Source organism: Haemaphysalis longicornis, unplaced genomic scaffold (genome assembly GCF_048455015.1).
Source record: "Haemaphysalis longicornis isolate Haplotype H1 unplaced genomic scaffold, Haemaphysalis longicornis Haplotype H1 scaffold_12, whole genome shotgun sequence".
In the NCBI taxonomy this organism is placed as follows: domain Eukaryota; kingdom Metazoa; phylum Arthropoda; class Arachnida; order Ixodida; family Ixodidae; genus Haemaphysalis; species Haemaphysalis longicornis.
In genome coordinates, this window is record NW_027526225.1 from 111,454,411 (window position 1) to 111,475,042 (window position 20,632).

The 20,632-nt window shown below is 48.4% G+C and overlaps 2 protein-coding genes across 2 annotated transcripts; both read right to left on the reverse strand.

Annotated features, from left to right (window-relative positions):
• Nucleotides 1-236: 236 nt before the first annotated feature.
• On the reverse strand, nucleotides 237-9,836 carry Nd-b14.7 (NADH dehydrogenase (ubiquinone) B14.7 subunit). The gene is made up of 4 exons (XM_077694130.1): nucleotides 9,547-9,836; nucleotides 7,676-7,771; nucleotides 4,757-4,876; nucleotides 237-490 (listed from the first exon to the last, which is right to left on the reverse strand). The coding sequence occupies exons 1-4, from the start codon at nucleotides 9,710-9,712 to the stop codon at nucleotides 309-311; spliced, it is 564 nt and encodes a 187-aa protein (XP_077550256.1). The 5' UTR covers nucleotides 9,713-9,836; the 3' UTR covers nucleotides 237-308.
• A 1,644-nt stretch (nucleotides 9,837-11,480) lies between these two features.
• On the reverse strand, nucleotides 11,481-15,514 carry LOC144163257 (activator of basal transcription 1-like). The gene has a single exon (XM_077694131.1). It carries the CDS (start codon nucleotides 15,448-15,450, stop codon nucleotides 14,686-14,688), a length of 765 nt encoding a protein of 254 aa, XP_077550257.1. The 5' UTR covers nucleotides 15,451-15,514; the 3' UTR covers nucleotides 11,481-14,685.
• Between the last annotated feature and the right edge of the window lie 5,118 nt (nucleotides 15,515-20,632).

Below are 20,632 nucleotides of genomic sequence, written 5' to 3' on the forward strand. Positions count from 1 at the left end.
TGTGGGACGCCCTACGACGGAACGCCGGGTTCTACTTAGGTCCGTTATCTTGCTGCGCCGCCTGATTCCGGCAGGCGCTTGACATCGAGCGTTACAGCGAGCTACGGCAACAAGGCGAGCCCCTCGAGCCCCTTATTAAGTGCTCTGCACTTAAAACACTCACGTGTGTCATTGCAGCGGGCAATACATGACGTGCCACAGCATTTGCGGTTAGCCAGGTTGTGACCCACACGAAGTAACCAGTCGAAACAACACAGCTTTATTCTACAAACCCTGCGGGGAACACGCTACAGCGACGCCTCTCCCGCTCACTCGTCCTCCTTGGGTGCCCGCATGTAGGTCATGTCGTGCATCTGGGCCAGGTGCACGTATTCGGGGTAGCCCGTCGGGGTGCCCGACATCTGGATGCCCTGGTCCACGCACATCTTCTTGATGGTGCACCACGTGGCCGCCACCAGCGCCAGGGGGAAGCCCACCTTCAGGCTGCGGACTGGGAAGACAGAGGAAAGGACAGGGAAGATCGCCTCCACTTCCGGGGGGGAATCGAGTGTAGTGATGCGGTAATGCATTCCCTACACGCTGACATCTCTTATGAGAACAAGGATCATGATTCTCCTCCTCAAAACAAGATCAGGATACTTTGTCCTGCTTAGTAACATATTCATCACATTCCATGATAACCCAAAACAAATCAAAGGGAAGCTACTGATGCGCTGCTTGTGCCCACAGCAACCCAGCATCGGGATACAATCAATCGAACGGCTTCAATTAGAGGCAAAACTGAGCTCTAGCTAATTCGAGGCAAAAATGATGATAAGGCAGTGTCACATTGTGTGAAGGCTTCAAATTGATACATTCGCATAAGCTTCCATTAAAAAATTCCAGTCCACACAGGAAAAATAAAAAAAGAAGGCATGATGCCATAACCAGCAAACTTCCACCTGCCCTCAAATGATTGCGCAACTGGTAGCCCGAAACCAGACACTGCAGCATTTGTAGAAAGGTTGTTGGTCCACATGCTTTTCAATGAACTGAAAGGTGCTGATTTCATTATAATCATTTTTTTTTTAAAGCAAGAGAACCTTGTACGTTTTCACACAGAATAAAGGCCGACTCCACGAGAGATCCAACATGCACGTACACGCACATTTTTTGTTTTATCCCATATTTTTACGAGCCATGTACAACCAAGAGAATAATAGCCCAGAAGTGCTGCTCACTTTCCTCTAATGAGCGTACTTTGCGAGAAAAGAAATTGTAAAGATGGTACGGGTGACGCGTGGTTTCCGGTGCCTGCAGTCTTTCCCAACTTTCAATCCAAAATTTGATTGAAACGAAAAACTAAACCATAATAGGAGAAAGTTGAACCCAAGCTTTGCATTCTGCAGTGCATAAACATTATGAAGAAAATTGTGAAATCGGATCAGACACTAGATTGTTTCTCAATATGACACCCCCTATCTGCGTACTGCAATAGCGACCAACTTGAAAGTGCTAAGTAATGTGATAGGCATTGGGCAGAGAAACGCATCTCCAACGTGCGAGTTCAGCCACTTATTACTTCAGTACAAACCATGCAATGCAACATGTTTTTCATCAGTGTGGTTGTCTTTCTTAAGGAGTCCTATTTCCCTGATTCTGAAGAAAATCGAGACCGGGCATTTTCTTATTTCGATTTTCAACGTTACGCATTTCTGAAAAAAGCACAGCAGTCAATCTTTTTTGTGCATACACTCAATCCCAGATATGACGAACCTGGATATATCGAATTATTGCATATATTGAAGAATCCCAACATTCCCTTGAAAGTCCTAAGCAAAAGTATAGCACATTTGTATGCGTGTATTTAACTTTCATCCACGGTCAAATTCCATATGTCGAATGCCCCACTGCAAGTACGCTTGCAAGTATGCTTCTCCTGACAAAGTTGTGGATGATGATGATTACTTCTCACGCGTCGCGTCGCTTGTGTGTCCTTCAAGAGCTGCTCGATGTGCTAGCATGGGGATAGCCTCACGGGAACGGGAACGCTGGGCGTGATTGGATGCGAAAGGGGAAGCGGAAACCGGTGCGGCGTGGTGCGAGTTTGTTGTTTTCGCCGTGGCAGCGTGTCTTTGGAGCCATGGTCACGAACAAATGGTGGAATTTGGATTTAAAGACGAAGGCAGACATCATTGAACCGGCGGAGGCCCGTGAAAAGAAGTCGTCAGTTGCAGAGGCATACAAAGTTCAAAATTCCGCGCGGCGCGTTTGAACGCGACACTGCTCAGCAAGCTGACTTAAGGCGAAGGCAGCGCAGTTCACCCGTTCTGGAACAAGTTGTGTGAGTGTTCCAGAAGCTGGTTCTGCAAAACAGCTTTGTTGCGGCTCCAGACCAGAAGTGTTCGGATACAAAAAGACGATGGTGTTGAGTGCCTCAAGAGTGAATTAGAGAGCTGTCAGCATTCCCAAGCGAAATTCCGGGTGCCGCAACAGCACATATGTTCGTAAGTGTTGACGATGACGTGTAAGCTGTGGCAAATCACAACGATGCGGCGGTCACAGCGAAGGTCACCGTTACCTAAGAACTGGACCTTGTTAGCGACCCTTACAACATTACTAACCGCCTATGGCAGCCCAGCTTGCGTATGCGTACAACGTAATTCGTCGCCGTGGCGGCGTGTTCATGAATTACGTTGTGACCCCAGGATACTGGCCAAAGCTTGCTATGGATTAAAATCATTATTCGCTTTTGAGTGCACTACAAAGGCAAAAATCTCTCTTGGCACATGTCTAGTACAATGGAACCTCGTTGATACGTTTAAAAAAAAAAACGCAAGGGAGAAACGTACTGTCGGGAACCGCGGGGTAGCAGTGCAGCGCAAGAGAGAGAGCACCAGCGTGGCAGGCTTTTGGAATCGAACTGCCAGTGCGTGCTCGTGCACCCAGAACGCGCAGCTCATCTCTTTATTGTCGTCGTCTTTAATAGCCAGCACCTTGGCGCTGGATAAGAGCGCTGACAAAAGGGCGCTACAGTACTATCCCGTAAAACGTACTATCCGGAGGAAAACGTACTATCGGGAATTTAGTGTTCACAACTAAGAGCGCAGTAACCGGGAAATCATATGAACCACGAACGTATCGGTGGAGTTCTACTGTGTATGGTCGAAATCATTATAAAAGCTACTACTAATACCAAATTCTTCAACTGAACATGAAAAAAATAAGACATCCAATTCTCATTCGACACCTTGAACATTTGCACGCTCTTGGTTTACAATCAAAAGTACTGCCCATGCAAATCTACTAGTCTAAATTTACTAATGAAAAATGGCCTATCCTAGGCCTGAAAGTGCCTCCCACAGCACAAATCATACCCATCTAGACACCATTTCGCCATTTGTTCCTGACACAAATGCAAACCCACCCTACTAGTGCCCACAACACCTTATTAAATGAGCACCAACACAAAATTTCCAAGTTGAGATACCTACAAAAACAGCTTCCTGTGTATATGGGGACACCTCCCGGGAAGTTTTAATTGCAACTATTTTACGTGGCATATTTTTAACCAACCTGAACCTTTCTTTGCACGTGCGAGAAAGTTGTGAACAAGCACCCCTTTTTCAATATGCATTCGATGACGTGGTGAGAGCTTTGCGGCCAAACTGTTGATGTCGGGCCAAATGCCACTCAGGGCACACTGCGTGGGCAGGGGCGGATTATTTGGGCCACCAGTGAGCGATGCGTCTATGGCGGCAATTTCAAAGCATCCACAGCAGCCAGTTCTCCCTGCCTACAGAGGTTTGATTTTGTCATCACCTCTCCCATATCGTTATCGCGGAGTTTAGTGACCAGAAAAGCACTGAAGGACTCAGTGGTGGCTTAGGTCAGCAGCCGCTACAGTAGCCGATCGATTTTTCGGACCTGGGGGGGGGGGGGGGACAAAAAATAATCCGAATAAAAGAGCAGTCCGAAAAATCTGCGACTCGCAAAAATTAACTTTATTTCATTTATGTACGACTGAAGAAGTCACGAATGGCTCAGGACAAACCTGACGATGATGCTGCTTATAAGTCAGAGTCACCTGGTGCCTAAAAAAAGTGATGTTTAAAAAACACTGGCCACGTATTACCCGTTTCCGGCTTTCGGGACGGCTTCCACTGCAGACTACATGCAAAATTATGGCCTCCAAGATCAAAGTTTGTTACCCCGACGGGAGTCAAGCCAATCCCCCTTTAATTCTAAGCTAGCCAGGCGGCTTAGGATTCAAAATGGGGTCATCCTGGAGTCGCACCATGGCTCTGTCACGGAAAAGTTTGTCTGGAAAATTGAAGTTATGGCTTCATTTTGCCAGAATATACGTTTTTCTTATACATTACTCATACGGGACAACTGGCAGTTCCTCTGGAAAGTCCGGAATATCGAACAAGTTTAAATTTTTGGAGTCCGAAAAAAAACGGAAGGCTACTGTAACCGCATAAACAAGATTCCGTGACATCATACAGACCTCCAGTAAGTGGTTGAGAAGTCGGCACTGCTTCCTGTGCTTTCTTTAATGCCTCAATTATTTGTTCGAAGTTGGTGATAAAATTGGAATCACTGTTATCAGGGCAAAAGAGTCTTTTTAGTGAACTAAACTTGTATTTTGGTTGCGTGGCCCATTTCAATTCTACGGAGACCACCAGCAGTGAAAAAAAAATAATAATAATAATAATAATGCAACAAGGAAGCCTCGTTCAGCACCCTTTGAAAGTAAACAGGGAAAGACACTTACACTTTGCTCCCCACACAGAGGCAGCTGCAACACCACTAAGGGCATGGTTGTACGCCGTGTCCTTGCCAGTGACCTTAGCCAGGACGTGGTTGGTTCCCACAAAGGCCCAGCAGGACATCGCTGGAAGAAAAAAGCAAAAGCTTCAGGGACGGTCACATTTCTGAAACCTGTGTGCTGCATCCTAGTGTCGCTAGATAACATCCAGAGTACCGTCACTGACGCGTGCAAGTGAGCAACGGCGGCCATTTTGGTGTTTATCAGTGTTGCCCGATTGCCGCTTCTGCAGCCTCACCGCTAACTTTGACGAGGCCGTTCGTAAATAACGCCGCCAAAGACGCAGCAACACGGCGTCTTGACACACTCCTGCAACTGAAATGCTGCGAAGCACGTTACCTTTGATTTGCGTGCGAAACGATGCCAGTCGCTGGCAGCCGCAGAGTAGGGAGGACAAGCTGAGACTACCACAGCTAATTGACAGATAAACAACAAAATGGCGGTGCCCATGAAGCGTCGCATTGTAAACAAATGTCACGTGATACGAACTGACCAATGATCACGGCGGCGGCACGGAACAGTAGGAGAAAAGAGTGCCGATACTCTGTAACTTTATCTAGTGATACTACTGTTGTATCCCACTGCAGACTACAGCACATGTCACTGAACCTATCAATTTAGTGACTCTAACTCATTTATCTGATTAGCCACTTCTATCTACTCCTGGGCAATTCCTTCTGTGCACACGTGCTACTCCTTGGATAAGCCTGAGGGAAGCAACCATGGAGGGGAGCTTGAATTTCAGTGTCACAGTAACCAGTTTGAGATTTGGAGAGATGTTTGGATCAGGAAAAAAGCAGATTTTGGGCCAAAAAAACACAAATTTGGATCACCTGTGAAGCTTAGCAAAAGCAAATTTGTAGCAACATCTGCGATGTCAATGTCTTGACGCATGCAAAGGAACCGAGAACGATCAGAAAATGTGACAGCGGAAGAGGAAACAAATCCAACGTTTATTGGCAACGATCGAACTTTGGGAATATTCTATTGTGATTGGTATCAGCCTTTATGCAAGTATTTGTGATCATCGTAAACTAGGGACGAAAGAGATTTTCTGATCGTCTGCTACACCATTTGGCTCCTTCCTACCGTGACTCCCCATCGTCCGTTTCGCTCTGGATATCCCAAGAGGTGTCATCGTTCTAAAATCGGCTTGCTCTGGCTCACACGTGCAAATTAGTCACCATTTTCCCATAGGCAAAAATAGTTTTTATAAAATTTCAGAATAAACAGGTAAGTACCATTGTTGTTCTACAGGTCAAAGAAAATAGACCACAAAATGCGACTTTTGCATGAAGTTTGAGCGCGAACAGAGCAGCGGTTCGCTCAGAAAAAATTTTAAGGAGTTCCAATTATCGTCACACCACCCTGTATTTTGCATTGCTAGGCGTCTTGTGGCCCATTGCTGCACAAAAATTTTTACAGTCCTTTGCCTTTTTTTTAAATGCCGTGTGCAAATCTGTGTGCCCTGGGTGAAACTAGCAATGTGCAGATTCTGCTCGTTCGAGCGTCACTGCACCGTTGTTGAGTGGCCTGAAAACCAACGCAATCCCAAGACTACCATGCAAGAAACATCCTGATGATGCAAGCGCCTGCACTGTCGAAGTTCAATAGCTGAAATCGTCTTAGGGGGACCCTGAGCACTGCCGTGAATGAAACGTCAGGCACTCAACGCAAGCGGAAAATCTTCATGCAGAAAACATCTCAATAAAACAGGAGCCTGATGTCCACAGCTTATTCATGTAACGAGGTTTGGAAGGCCACTGAGCATTGCTGCGAATGTATCATTGCACACTCACAACCGACACAAGCGCAAGGTCTTTACAGAAGAAACAAAGAAACACTCCGACGAAAAGTTTTGGGGGGACCCTGAGTGCTAGTGCCTTGAATGAGTCATAGCGCTAAAATGAAAATATTGTGAGTCTAGCCGCTTTGCAAGAACAACAGCAGCCACACGCTGCTTATAAAAATAAATCCCCATGCCATTATCTATCGCTAACTTCTGCTTCCTACAAGTTCGATCCGTTCATTTCCAAGGCCAGCGAAAATCAACCTTTTCCGTGTGATGCGGCTCAGCTTTGCGAGGAAGGTGAGCGACAGCTAATTTGTCGGGTACGACAAAGTCGGGTTCAGAAATCAACCACAAAATGCGGCCCTACCAACCGTCATTTCAGTGAAAACAACACACGGCATGGCGCACTCGCGGCTTGTGTGCTCCATCAGCAAACCTGGCATGGAATTAGTCCTGTTGCATGCACTATCTAGAGTGCTGCTAAACTGTGTGGTGCTGACATGTTGAATAAAGATGTAGCTAGCAATTTTCAAATCAGTTTGGGCACCCAAATGAGCCGCCTGATTCAAGTCCAACGTGGTCAGTTAGTGGCACGTGGCTGGGGCGGCAGCTAGCTACTCCTCCCACAGTCCCCCAGAAAACTCCTGCACGGCGGTGCACTGATCGCAGGAAAATGGCAGCACCCTGAGAGGGCCGGAAAATGCCAGTGTATAAAAAGAAGTTATTCGTAGTAGATCACCAAGCCCTTTTCACTCAAGTGTCACTGTCGTCTAGCAAATAGAGTGATTTGATTGATTGTAGGGTTTAATGCGCATACGCAACACATGCGATGAGGCGCACCGTAGTGGAGGGCTCCGGATTAATTTTGGCCACCTGGGCATCTTTAACGTGCGCCGAAATCTCGTACACACCGGCGTTTTTGCTTTTCACCTCCATCGGAAAAGCGGCCGCCGTGGCCCGGAATCGAACCCGCATCCTCGCGCTCAGCAGTGCAACGCCCTAGCCACTGAGCCACCGCGGCGGGTTCATCTAGCAAATTGAAGTATGCATGTTTATTAAATGACAATGCTCACCTAGTGGGACAGTCCAGTAGCCAATCCGGATTATGAACTGGCTTGCACCGCTTGCATTGCTGAAGGTCAGTCCATCTACGAGCCCCGCACCTATTCCTGTAAAAGAGAGCAACACTGCTTAACGCGCTGGCAACTGGCAATGGATTTAGATGTAACAATTCTCCACGTACAGGACCAACCGCTCCAATCCTGTTCGTAAATTGGGAGGAAACTGAAACCGGCAATGGCAGACACAATTTGAGGTAGAGCAAGTGGACATGAAATCAACCACTGAAACAAACAATTTTGTATTTTTTTGACACTTCTAGTTGAAATTGGCATGTCCACAGGAACCGTGCTGTAACCAAATGAGTTACAGGAGGACCACTGAGACACACAGATAACAACTGTGCAAGTGAAAGTAACTGTTGATGCCAATACTGATGTCAGTGCCAATACTAATGTCAATGTCAGTACTAATGCAAAGGCCAATGCCGTACCAAAGGAAGGTTTTGGGGTTGATTTTTCTTTTCTTATGTTGTGACAGCCATACGAACCAAAACACTTCGTGGAAAGTTTCTGGGAACGGTCCTCCTGGTGTACCAGTCGATATGCCGAAAGTGGAACCTCGATTGTGTGTCCTTGACGAGGTTTGCACTGCATTCAATCTGCCCTTACAAATATAAACCCACACAATCGAAAGCAACTCTGATGGCCCCATGTGCCATGCATTTCTTTCAAGCACCGCCACTTGAAGTTCTGAAAAGTGCACACCACAGCAAGTGTGTGGGACCTCTACTTTTCAAAGTGCATTACCCTATGATTACTGCTCAAAGCTGTTAAGCATGTCACAGGGGACGAAGATGCCCTAATAATAAGGGCACCGCAAATTTCGTCCCACTACAAGAGCAAATTTTGTGCATTACTAAACAGAAAAACGCATGCAACAGGCAACAGCTCAGTAATCGACTGCACATGACGCGTCAGCCTGGCAGGTAATAATGCATCCCTCACATAAGGCAACAAGGATACGTGGTGGGCATACTAAGACCCCATGAAATTGTTTGGTATAGCGGTACAAACTTTTCCCACGTCAGTGAACTTTTCTGGCGGCACTAATGCGCTTAAATGCAAGTCTTCTAACAATACTACAAATCTGCCAACGGTACAGTTAAACAGCTTTGTAAAAGGCTGCAATGAAGTAACAGACATAACAAGATATTCGGAATTTGCTTTCTTTATTATTACCGGAAGTAAACATGCAGACACTGCCTATACCGAAGCAATGATTATAGCGAAATAATTTCTGATGTCCTTTCAACTTTGTTATAAGAACGTTTAACGGTACAAGGTAACTAATGTAGCATAACTGGAGAGATTGCCGCTATGCATGTACTAGAAATCAATCTGATGCCCACAGCCGCAGACAAAACAAGTGATCCATACTATACTGCACGTGGGAGCCGTGCATCGACAAAACAATTAAATAAATTGAGCTCGCACAGGATGTCTCCATCTCGTTATTAGGAACAGTCACTGCATCCGTCACTTCACACTCCAGAAAACCGCGAAAGGACTGAAGGTTAACTGCAAAAATGTCTATTATGTTGAAAGGACAAGCTATGTCGTATCTCGACAGTGCATCCAAAGCAGTTGACACTATTAAAGGCGCAAATAATTCGCGCACAGCGCACAAGACATTCGTTCAAAAATGACACTCAACGAACTAGCAAGAGCTGAGCCCTTGCAACTACATGTAGCGCACTACCTAGCTGTAGAGACGTTCAGCCACGCAAGGCGGCAGGTAATACTAATTAGTTTAAAAAGCAAGAACTAAAGATCACTAACGTTTGCGAACATCACAACTAAACTTTTTAACTCGATGTGCTTACCGTACTTCAAAGAGTAAAGCGAAAGATAGGTCAACTTTTCAAGCCCTTCATCGTCCGCTGGCGTGCGGTAGTAAGAGAACGGCTTCCAGCCTTTCTTCTCTCGGTACTGTTCCCAATATTCGTAGATAAACATAGGAGAAGGTACAGCAGGTGGTATGAACCCCATTTTGTACTGCTAATCCGAAGGGTTAATCCAGTTAATTCACTATCACAATTCTGAACCCACAGTCGATGAGAGCGGACCAGGCAAGGGCACCGGAAAAGTGTAGCCGAAAGTGGCTAGCGTTGGCTATGACTAGAGGATTATGACTATGACTAGACGTTGGCTATGACTAGAGGATTAATCGCAGCCACACCTCTTATAATGATGATGATGATGATGTCCTCAAATTTTTTGGAACGTACCCACAAGGGGGGATTGGCCAGGGCTAAATCGGTTAATATACGTGCAATGCTTGCTGAATGATTTTATTTAGAGCTATGACTAGAGGATTAATCGCAGCCACACCTCTTATACGTGCAATGCTTGCTGAATGATTTTATTTTCCACTGATTTTCCAACGCATGAGCGTTGTTGTTCCTAGTTAGCAAAATTATCGCTAAGGGCGCCGCATTTTTATCAAAATATTGTATCTTTCTTATGTTAATTTCAGTAGTAAATGCGAGGTAACGGCACTCGGGCAAGTGCTTTGTTTATTTCGTTGTTTCAAATCCCACTAAAGCAGACGGTCCAATCCTCAGTCGTTGTCGCACATCGTGTCGTAGTTGCAGACTTGAGGAATTTATACCCCCCACATACACACACACAAAAAAAATTCCCCCGCATTTCCCCGAGGGGGAGAATGTGAAAGTGCGAATGAACGGTTGTCGGCCCGCTTGCGGCGCTTGCGCTCGGCCCCCGCAGCCCACCGCCTCGCCGCCTTCTCTTCCATCGGGTTTGTAGTATCACGTGTACACCACGCAGTTATCAAGCCGCTATAACATCGCTGAGTCGCCAACGCACGCCGCTGACGACGTAGTTTGAATGCGTTAAAGATATAAGGCGCGTCACTAACTCTAATACCAGCGGCGCGTCGCGCTGCGGCCGCAAAGTCCTCGGATCGAAACCTGGCGCCGGATGCTGTTTTTTTTTATATATAGAGGAGCACTGCGGACGCCGACGCCGCCGCCGCCGCCGGCGGTGGATGGTTTGGGGTCGCTTATAAAGTGCATTCGCACTTAAAAATTCATGACCACATCCTCGTAGGAGGACTTCCCAACGTCTTCCTAGAAAGACTTAACCCCCCCCCCCCCCCCCCAATTAAAATTCAGGATAAGCCAGTGGTTACAGTACAGCTGGAAGGTGTGTGTACCATGCTTCTGCTTTGGCACCAAGGTGGGAAGCATGAGAGCATCGCTACGTGCTTCTGCCATCGACAAAGCGAAGCTTTTGATGCAAGTGCTACATGGTAATTTTCAAATGGAAATTGCACTCTTGCCGGCAACTGTTCCCTATGTAGTTACAATGGGGCACTCGATAGGCAATCAGTTCAACAGCCTTCCAAAGGACTTTGAAACAACCACGCAGCACAGGTACAAGTCCCAATGACGGCGTCTATAGACCATTTACAGTGAGCAGTCAGGCCCGCTATAGCCTGATGGCGCCACTGCTGCACGTCCCACTACTGGCCTAGTTTCGGTTTTGCTGTGGACTCCCATTGCCCGCTCGAAGTGCAACGTTAGCAAAATGGGTTAGGCAGGAAGGAAAGTCATAATTTAATATTGTGGATGCATTCCAAGCTTTGATTGATTGACTGCGGGGTTCAACGCACTGACGCAACTCAGGCAATGAGTCGTGCTGTAATGGAGGGCTCCAGATTAATTTTAACCACCTGGGGATTTTTAACACCCGCCGAAATCTCGCACACACGGGTGTTTTATGCAGAAAAGCGGCCGCCGTGGCCAGGAATCGAACCCGCATCCTCGTGCTCAGCAGCACAACGGCTCAGCCACTGAGACGCAGTCGGAGCTCATGTTGCTCGTCATGAAATGAACAGAACATTCGTGGAAACGCTCCAATGTTCGGAAGCATGTGAAGTCTCCGGCGCGGCACCACCAAGCACGATTCAGTCGTTCGCTCCAAACAGCTCTGGTTCCCTCCGTTGACCCCATTATGACAGGTAGACCACACGAAGTGTAGAAAAGCACAGAAAAAAACGTTATCGATTACAAGTGTGGCTCGAAACGTATGCTCAATCTGTGCCCTTAGTGGAAATCACGTACCTTGCGAAGAGCACGCACAAGGACAAACTGAAATCTTGAACGATACATTTCGATGCTCAAGTCATTGAAGAATATTATTAACGGTACATTTTCCGTGTAGTCCGTTGCAGAGCCACAACTGAGGCTGCACAAAATGGAAGTTCGCCACTTCAACCCTCTGTAATTAATACCAGGCTCCATTTGTGGCATGCTCATATGGAAATGAGATAAATGCCTGCCCTAGTTATTTCTCAGCAAAAAAGGCATCCTTGGCTGTCGAACAAAAACTGACAGGGCTACAGAATGTAGGATCTTTCAGTTTAAACAAGGTACTCAGCCTTTATTGTCTATTTAAGAATTAAAGACCCATCATTCTATTCTCAGTTTTTTACAAGCTGCTTACCGAAGTAATCGTTAACCACATAAACAACAGCCTAGATGCTCAACAGCCCAGGAAGCAGGCTGGGTTTAGGAAAGAATACTCAACAATGAATTACATCCAGGTCGTCAATGAAGTAATAGAAAAATCTGCGGAGTTTAGCAAGTACCTATACATGAAATTTATAGACTACGAAAAAGCGTTTTATCCAGTAAGCACCGCAGCAGTGCAGGAAGCATTGCAAGACCAGGGGATAGAGGAGACCCACATAAGACTCCTAGACGACATATACGAGGGATGTACAGGCAGGATAACCCTTCACAAGCAAAGTGAAACGTTCCTGATCCGTAAAGGAGTGCGACAGGGTGATACCATCTTGCAAAAACTGTTCACAGCATGTCTGGCGAGGTAGCCAGGAAGCTTGACTGGGAAAACATCAGTTTACCGATAAACAGAGAATATTTGAGCCATTTGCGGTTTGCAGAACTACAATCAGAAAGCAAAGCTACGGGGATAAAAATAAATGTGAAGAAATATAAAGTAATGATAAAGAAGCGTGCTTAAAGCGCCCCCCTTCAGCATATGTAACGAAACGCTCTAACAAGTAGAAGAATATAACTACCTTGGCCTGGTGGTCTGTGCTGATCCCGATTAAGAAAAAGTAATCCAGCACAGAATAGGAATGGACTTGGGATCACTCGGCAAGCACTCACAAATAATGAAAGTAAGCTAACTTTATCACTCAAAAAAAGAATATATAACCAATGCATCCTGCCCGTGATGGCATATGGAGTGGAAACTTGGCACCTTACTAAACAATTGGAAAGAAACTTGGGTGGGTTCAGTGGTCCACGGAGCGAATAATTAGAGGAGTAAAATTCCAAGACCGGAAATGAGCGACCTGGATAAGGGATCAAATTAGAATAGAATACATCATAGCTCGAATTAAGAAAAAGAAATGAAATAGGGCTGGCCATGTAGCGAGACAAACCGGCCACAGGTGGACCACAAGGATAAAAGAAAGGATACGGAGACGGGACTAGACAAAGCGGAAGGCCATTAACTTGATGGAGAGACGAAACAAGAAAATTCGGAGGCAAAGAACGAACTCAGGCCGCCCAGAACAGGAGCAAGTGGAGGTCAATGGGAGAGGCCTTTGTCCTGCAGTGGGCCTTAATATGCTGTCAATGATGATGATATGTTGCCACAGTTTGATGTTGTAAAGATACATCAGAAAAACTATAAGGGTGCCTTTAAGTGAAGCGTTCAAAACAGCAGCAGCTTGCTCTTAGAATATGTGGGTTCAATTTGCAGAGAAGGGCTCCGTACAAGCCAACAGTGTCAGGGATTGTGGCCTCCAAAGCAGTATGTAGGCAGGACTTTTTTTTCCCCCAATGCACACAAACGAACCAAGTAACAATAAGTTTCCTACCCACCCACTTCAATGAACAGCTGATCACTCTTTGTTAGCTGCAGCTCATCACGGCAGGTAACAGCTGCTCGTAGTCATAGTGCCAATGAACGTTGGATGAAACCCTGATCCGTCCCGACTACGTTTCTAGTTTCAAACACGACTGATTATGCAATCCGAACTCAACAAAGGCTCGCGAGGTGAACCAGGGCTTCTCAGGTGGCATCAAAAGGCAGTGCGAGCGTTGTCAAGCTCTAAGTAATTTTAACACGTACCAAGAATGACACAGAACTACTTGTCATGAAACAAATATTATTTTCTGTTCCATTCAACAGCTACAAATTGTACTTCAGATGCACTTGGTTTCACCTTATGCTCGAGACATCCCCTGGCACATGCTCGACTGAGCACTGAAAGTTCAAGACAACATCATCACACGCAGTCCTCATTCTCACTGCTCCAATAGCAGTCAGGCCCTCAAAATCTAAGAAAAAAAAGAGACATAGGCTCCTCACTGCTGCCATGCCAGTTTCAGCAAACAGCCATGGACCACCTGCTCTTTCCGTCAGATAGCAAGTTACCCTGCCACAAGATCTTGTCACAAGTAAAAACACAGGATCCTTTTATTTAGCCAATTTCTGACTGCGGCCTTCAAAAAACAAGTCACCGCAGGGGTATGCCATTGCCACTGCAGATTAGTCTCAGAATTTTCATATCTGCTTTAAAGGACACTCGTCCCATCTCATCCTACTGCCCCTTGTCGACATTCTTAGGATTCAGCTCCGGCTTCAAACATGGCTTCAGCTTTGGCCAACTGGTTAACATGCAACGTTCTGCCAAAAAGCAGTGCAAAGCGACAACGGAGACGGAAGCAAGACAGGCAAACGCGAGCACACAGTCTTCTTTTCGTCCCGGGCTCCACGCTCTTCTTGATCAGAATCTTAAATCACGTTTCTAGGATCACAGTCCAAGCACGCCACTGAAAACAGCACCACACGGCTGGGCAGATTCTCTACTTCTGCGAGAGTTCATGGCCGCAATGAGCATACCTAACCCCACTGGAACGGCTGAGTTTCCAGCGAATGAAACACAGGAGCAAACAACGATGCTACGCGTCGGCTTTATCCAACGAGTCTTCCGAGTCCGACGATACACCGCTCACAAAAATGTTCCTCAGCAGGCTGAAATCGGCCCCAGATTTCGGCGCGTTGTCGGCGTTTTTCTTGCTACGCTTGGCAGCGATCTCTTCTTCCGTGGCACGCTGCCTGACGTCGATTGACTGCCGCGCACTTTCGTCGTCACCCGCTTCCTTCGCCTCGCGCCGCATGCGCTTGCTTTTCTGAACCGCCGCTACGTAGAAGTTGGACTCGCGCTTGGCCTGAGCGATCTCGGTGCGCAGTCGTTGGTCTCTCACCGCCTTCTCGTACGCCAACCGCTCGTTCAGGTGCGTCCACCGAAACCTGTGCAGGTACTTGATGCTCCACAGGCTGTGATAGTACTCGGCCCGACGCTTGCCGCCGACCTGGACGCCGTTCAAGGTGGAAGCGACGCGCTTGGCAACTTTTTTGTCCGTGAACTCCACCCAGCCTTCGACGAAGTTTCGTGGCTTGCCGTGCTGCTTTTCGGGCTGGAGAAATATGCGCCCGAGCTCGCCGAACTTGGAGAGCATGCTCCGCACGGTCTTCACGTTCATCTTGGGAGGGATGTAGCTCAAATACACGACGCCGGGGATCTTTTTCTTTGTCTTCACCTTGGTCTTTCTAGTTTCGGCGACACCCTTGGAGCCTTCCAGGTCACCTGAAGATGAGTTGTTCACCGAACCATGGTCTGTGAAGTTTTCTTCGCCTTGAGCGAGACACGTTTCTTGCGCCATTTTGTCACACAAAACAAGCAGAGGACGTAGTAGAGGCAGTAGAGGCGATGGGGGCGATGGTATCAAAAACTGAGCAACGCTGCCCGGAACCGCCACCGATACCGATCCTTCTTTGTGGCGCTGCAGTCGCAACCGCCGCGGTAGCCGGCGCATTCAGCCGCCCGGTCTACGGCGGTTCTGCTTGGGGCTCAGGGGCCCGAGCCCCATCCGGTGTTTTCCCGGGGGGGGGGGGGGGGGGGGGGGGGGAGAGGGGTGAGGAGCTCCCCCGGCGATGCTGACCCCCTATACTCGCAAAAAGTGCCATTACCCGTGCCGTATCTGCCCTTCACTTCAAAATTTTATTGTGGCTAAAAGCTATTGTTGGCGAGAATGTACGCGGCTTTCTTTCATACTTTCAATGTATTCCTTTCGAACCCTTATACGAGGACGAGTGTACTAGAAGCACCAGAGGCGGTTACGTCATCCGTATTTCTTTATTTCATTTCTTTAAGCTTATAATTTGTGTGTGAACGCCATGTACACACGAAATACATTTATATAAACACACAAAAAGAAAATACATTTCTTAAAGAGAAGGGCATAGTCTATATATCATCATTCCGTAATATTAGCGATAAAAATGAATAATGTTGATCTACGTTCACCTTTTGTTAAATTGCTTTGCGCACTTTTCTGATGCTGAAAAAAAGGCAGCAGCTGCCTCAGTGAACCCTTCGGAAGAGTTATTTATCAGCAGCTTGTCAAATGCACGTGCGCGTTCTGTGTCTCAGTATAGCTAGTCTTTCCAGTAGGCAATCATTCAGTACTCAAAATGAGACCAAGCCGCATTCACTTGAGACGCGCTGTAGTGGAGGGCTCCGGATTAATTTTGTCCTTCTGGGGATTATATGACGAACAATACTTTTGCTCTCTTTTACATTCCACAATCCAAAAAACCTCATTTTCAAGACAAATTTCTGATAATACGAACACATTTCCACGATCCTTTCGAGTTCGTCCTACCGGGGGCTACTGTATATAGCGAATCAGAATGGGAAATGAGGGGCTCGTTGAATGAAGACAGAAATAAAGGTAGGCAGTCAAGAACACTAATGAAGGCAGAGGGGAAAATGTGCATGGTAGGTCATTTTTAACAGCGAAGCTGTTTAGCAAATCGTTTAGCTAGAAAAGTTTTGTGTCCGCAGTGTTGCAACCGTGTCATCCCAGCGCTGACACCAGTTAACCGAGTGGGGGCACCCGATCCGAGCTCCGTGGCCTCCGACATACGAGTGGTAGCGTGTATGATGCGAGCGGCCAGCCGCTGTTGCAGCCGTGAAGAAGTCCAAAAGCCGTAGGCTAACGTAACTGTTTACTTCATAGCGAGAGGTGAGCCGAAGCCAAAAAAAAAAAAAAACCATGCCCCGACGGGCGAGGTTACAATACAGGACTCGAGCAGAGCAACAGCATGGATTCGCTGCTCAAACAGGAATGGTTTACAGCGCTTGAGGGGGTCTATTTATACCCAAAAGCGGTAACGGTCAGAACGCTAACATGCGGCAACACGCCACGAACGTCACAGACACACACAACGCTCTTTCCAGAGTTCGTGACAGTCGGTAGCCTCGGCGCACGTTGAGTCCGAGAGAGGGGAGAGGAGGACTCCGTTGCGATCGACAGGGCCTCTGTGTCCTTGAAAAGGGTTGAGACGAGCCTCGCCGGCAGCCGCCGAAGTTTTGAAATGCGCCGAAAGCGAAGCGTCTGACCCGGGCTTGTCGAAACTTGTCACCGACATGGTGGCGCCTGTTTTCAAAGGCGCACGCAGTGGCTTCGCCGCACAGCCGAGGAGTGATGCGGGAAAGTACGGCGGCGCTGGCCGATTCGTAACAGCTTCTCCGCCGGGGGTCCGAGATTCCGATGGATAAGGGTCTTCAACCGTTGTCCGGAGGGATGCTTTCGAAGTGAAGAGCTCGGCAGACGCTCGACTCCAGGCCTGGGCTGTACTACACCGTGCTGGAGCTTCACCGGGCCGATCACTGGACGAGTAGTGGTTCCCCAAGAACATCTCTGGCTTGGTCAGGCAAGCAACAGAACAACACAGGAAGACACAACCGCATCGCCGGCAAGTGCGAAGACAAATCCACACTGAAGATCTACCAGGCTTTTAGTTGCGATAAAATACGCTCATAACTAACTACACTAGTTATATTTTTGCCCAGCAGTACTTTAGACAAATGAACAAACTTGAAAGTTGACATTTCGCGTGATTGGAAATGTCCCACACACAAAAAAAATGCAACCGTAAAGGGCGAAACCTGCTCCAGGAAAAACAATGAAATTGAGAAAGTCAGGCGTCTACAGGCCACTTCTCGCGCTGAGAGCCGCGATTTGAGCTCTCTTCATTGCTCCGAGCTTTCCCCTATTTGTACCGCACTTTAGGTGCGCCCGTTCTCTGAAACCGACTGCTGCGACCGCGTGAAAGGACACCGGCCGTTGTTTTCGACAAAGGTCGAGCGCGCGGAGGAGCGAGAGGGATTTTACATCGTTCAAACGAGAGGCGCGCACTCCTTCTTGGAGGTGGCGTCCCCTTGGCGCGAAGCGAGCTCACGGCTTTGCCTCTCGGCGCGCCCGCATTGAAACACGCGCCGCAAGTACGCGCAGAAGTTTTCCCGCTCTCCTCGTTGCTCACCTTTTCGCGAACGCGTTCGGCAAGCGAACGTCGGAACGCGTTTACGTTCTTTCCTTTAGGCTGGTCGGTTCCCGACTTCGGCTCAGCCGTAGGCGACACAGTGGCGGTCCCAAGGGGGGGGGGGTGGGCGAAGGGGGCGGTCGCCCCCCCCAAAGAGGTCCTCAGTTTCTTATTTTTAGTTTTTTTAAGCATTCCACTTGCGCGAAGTTAAATCCCAGCGGGGGTTGCACCGCACACGCGCACACGCCTCCATGGTTATCACCACCTCCGCAGAATTGGCGCAAGGAGGAGAGCGATTTTTATTTGCCTCGCCCCCCCCCCCCAAAAAAAAATCGCCCCCCCCCCAAAACCGATCTCTGGGACTGCTACTGAGGCGACACCGGATTCTCAACTAGCTCAGCCGATGTTGGCCCATCGTCGGGACGCCCCTCGTGCTTTCGGCGACAGCCTCAACACACGAACACCGAAGCGCGTTCCCGTTCTCTTTTCTCACTGCCAGGACTACACTACACCCAGGGTGCCCTGTCTCAAAGGACGGCTCAGCCGCCCCAGACACCTGAATCTCTACGAGCTCGGCTGGCCGTTGCTCGAGGTCAGCTACCTGAGCTGGTGGCAGGACGGAATCGGCTTGCTCGGTGGCGAGATCGTCATGACTCTCAACTGAACCCTGCAAACCGTTTGCTGCCTCGACTGCAGGCTTTCCCACCACGTCGCTCGTTTCTGCACTACCGTCCGAAGGAACAACCTCCGTTTCAGCGGACTCGTGCGGCCTTTCTGTAACCTCATCGTTTACGCATTCCTGCGAAACGTCGCTATCTCGCGAAATATTCACGTTCAAGTCGGTAGCCGTTCCCAAGGCCTCCCACGAATTTGAACCGTCCGAACACTCCGCCGAGATCTCCAAAACAAACGCCGACACATTATCGCACTCAGTGGACACGCACTGCCCTCTGCCGCCTCGGCCGACAGTCTGAGCTAATGCGCCGTCGTTATCTCTCTCAGCAACCTTGCCGCGCTGCTGGGCCGCAACCGTCGCCTCCGGCTCGCGCTCCCGAGCATCTGCTACTGGCAGCGCTGGCACGGTGCTTTCCTCGACAACGAGGTCTTTTCTGAGCAACAATTTGAACTCGAGCTTCACTTCTTCCTGCTCGAGTTGAATTTCATGCTCTAGGTGCTTGTTCTCCCGTTGGAGTCTCTCTCTTTCGAGCTTCTTTCTTTCCCTTCGGATTCGCTCGATATCGAGGTCGTACCATCGCATCTTTTCCTCGTGCTGTCGTTTTCTTTCCTCGCGTTCCTGCTCTCTTTTCTGCCTCTCGAGCTCCTGTACGCTTTCTTTCCTCGCGTTCCTGCTCTCGTTTCTGCCTCTCGAGCTCCTTACGCTGGCGCTCAGCCTCTGCCTCTGCTGCCTGACGTTTAGCGGTCTCCCTGTCATTGATCAGCTCAATGCACTCAGACAGCTCGTCATCGCCAGCCCCAACAGCGAGTATAGCCTGTATCAGCTCTGGCTTTCTCAGTGCGTCCGTAACATCCAAGCGCAACTCTTTTGCAAGCTCCAACAACTGCGGTTTTTTCAACGCTTTCAAATTCATGGCCGGTCTAGAGTACTGCTTTCCCACTGCTCAAAAAATGTTTTGCGCGAATAACCCACGCGACAAAAACACACGCCCTACCAGCTATCCTCAGAAGCCTGGTAAAACTCAGTGAAGAAAAGTCCCGCACTCACCATTGACCGCCGTGAATTCTGCGAAGTCCGAAGCCGCCTCGACGTCCGTGGTGTTGGATCTCGCACCGCTGGCTCCAGGTGTTAAGAAGTTGCCATCCCACCGCTGCCACCAGTTGTTGCGACCGAGCGGGCCGAGCCGCAGCCGGGAAGAGGTCCAGAGCTGATAGGCCAACGTAACTGTTTACTTCATAGCGAGAGGTGAGCCGAAGCCAAAAAAAAAAAAAAAACCATGCCCCGACGGGCGAGGTTACAATACAGGACTCGAGCAGAGCGACAGCATGGATTCGCTGCTCAAACAGGAATGGTTTACGGCGCTTGAGGGGGTCTATTTATACCCAAAAGCGGTAACGGTCAAAACGCCAACAAGCGGCAACACGCCACGAACGTCACAGACACACACAACGCTCTTTCCAGAGTTCGTGACAGTCGGTAGCCTCGGCGTACGTTGAGTCCGAGAAAGGGGAGAGAGGAGGACTCCGTTGCGATCGACGGGCCTCTGTGTCCTTGAAGAGCGTTGAGACGAGCCTCGCCGGCAGCCGCCGAAGTTTTGAAAGGAGCCATGAAGAGAAAACCCAAGTTTGGTTCATTCGAAAGATTGCCTCGTTAGAACCACACTGACACCACTTTTAACACAAACTTCGCTCAAATAAGCTACATAATTAGAAAAAAGGGGAATGACCATGCGACCCACCAGCGCATTTCCCGCAACAGAACCTATGATTTCACACGAGAATGCTCTGCGATTGGCGGAGGCCGGCAAAAGCAAACGCATGTTAGGCAGGGCTTACCAGTTT

Excerpts from the sequence above, each read along its gene's own strand:
- Nd-b14.7 (XM_077694130.1), bottom strand. The coding sequence starts at position 9,712 with ATGGGGTTCATACCACCTGCTGTACCTTCTCCTATGTTTATCTACGAA. Across the intron at positions 7,772-9,546 it reads GCTTTACTCTTTGAAGTACG|GAATAGGTGCGGGGCTCGTA; the intron begins GTAAGCACATCG and ends TCTCTTTTACAG. Across the intron at positions 4,877-7,675 it reads CTACTGGACTGTCCCACTAG|CGATGTCCTGCTGGGCCTTT; the intron begins GTGAGCATTGTC and ends TTTTTCTTCCAG.
- LOC144163257 (XM_077694131.1), bottom strand. The coding sequence starts at position 15,450 with ATGGCGCAAGAAACGTGTCTCGCTCAAGGCGAAGAAAACTTCACAGAC.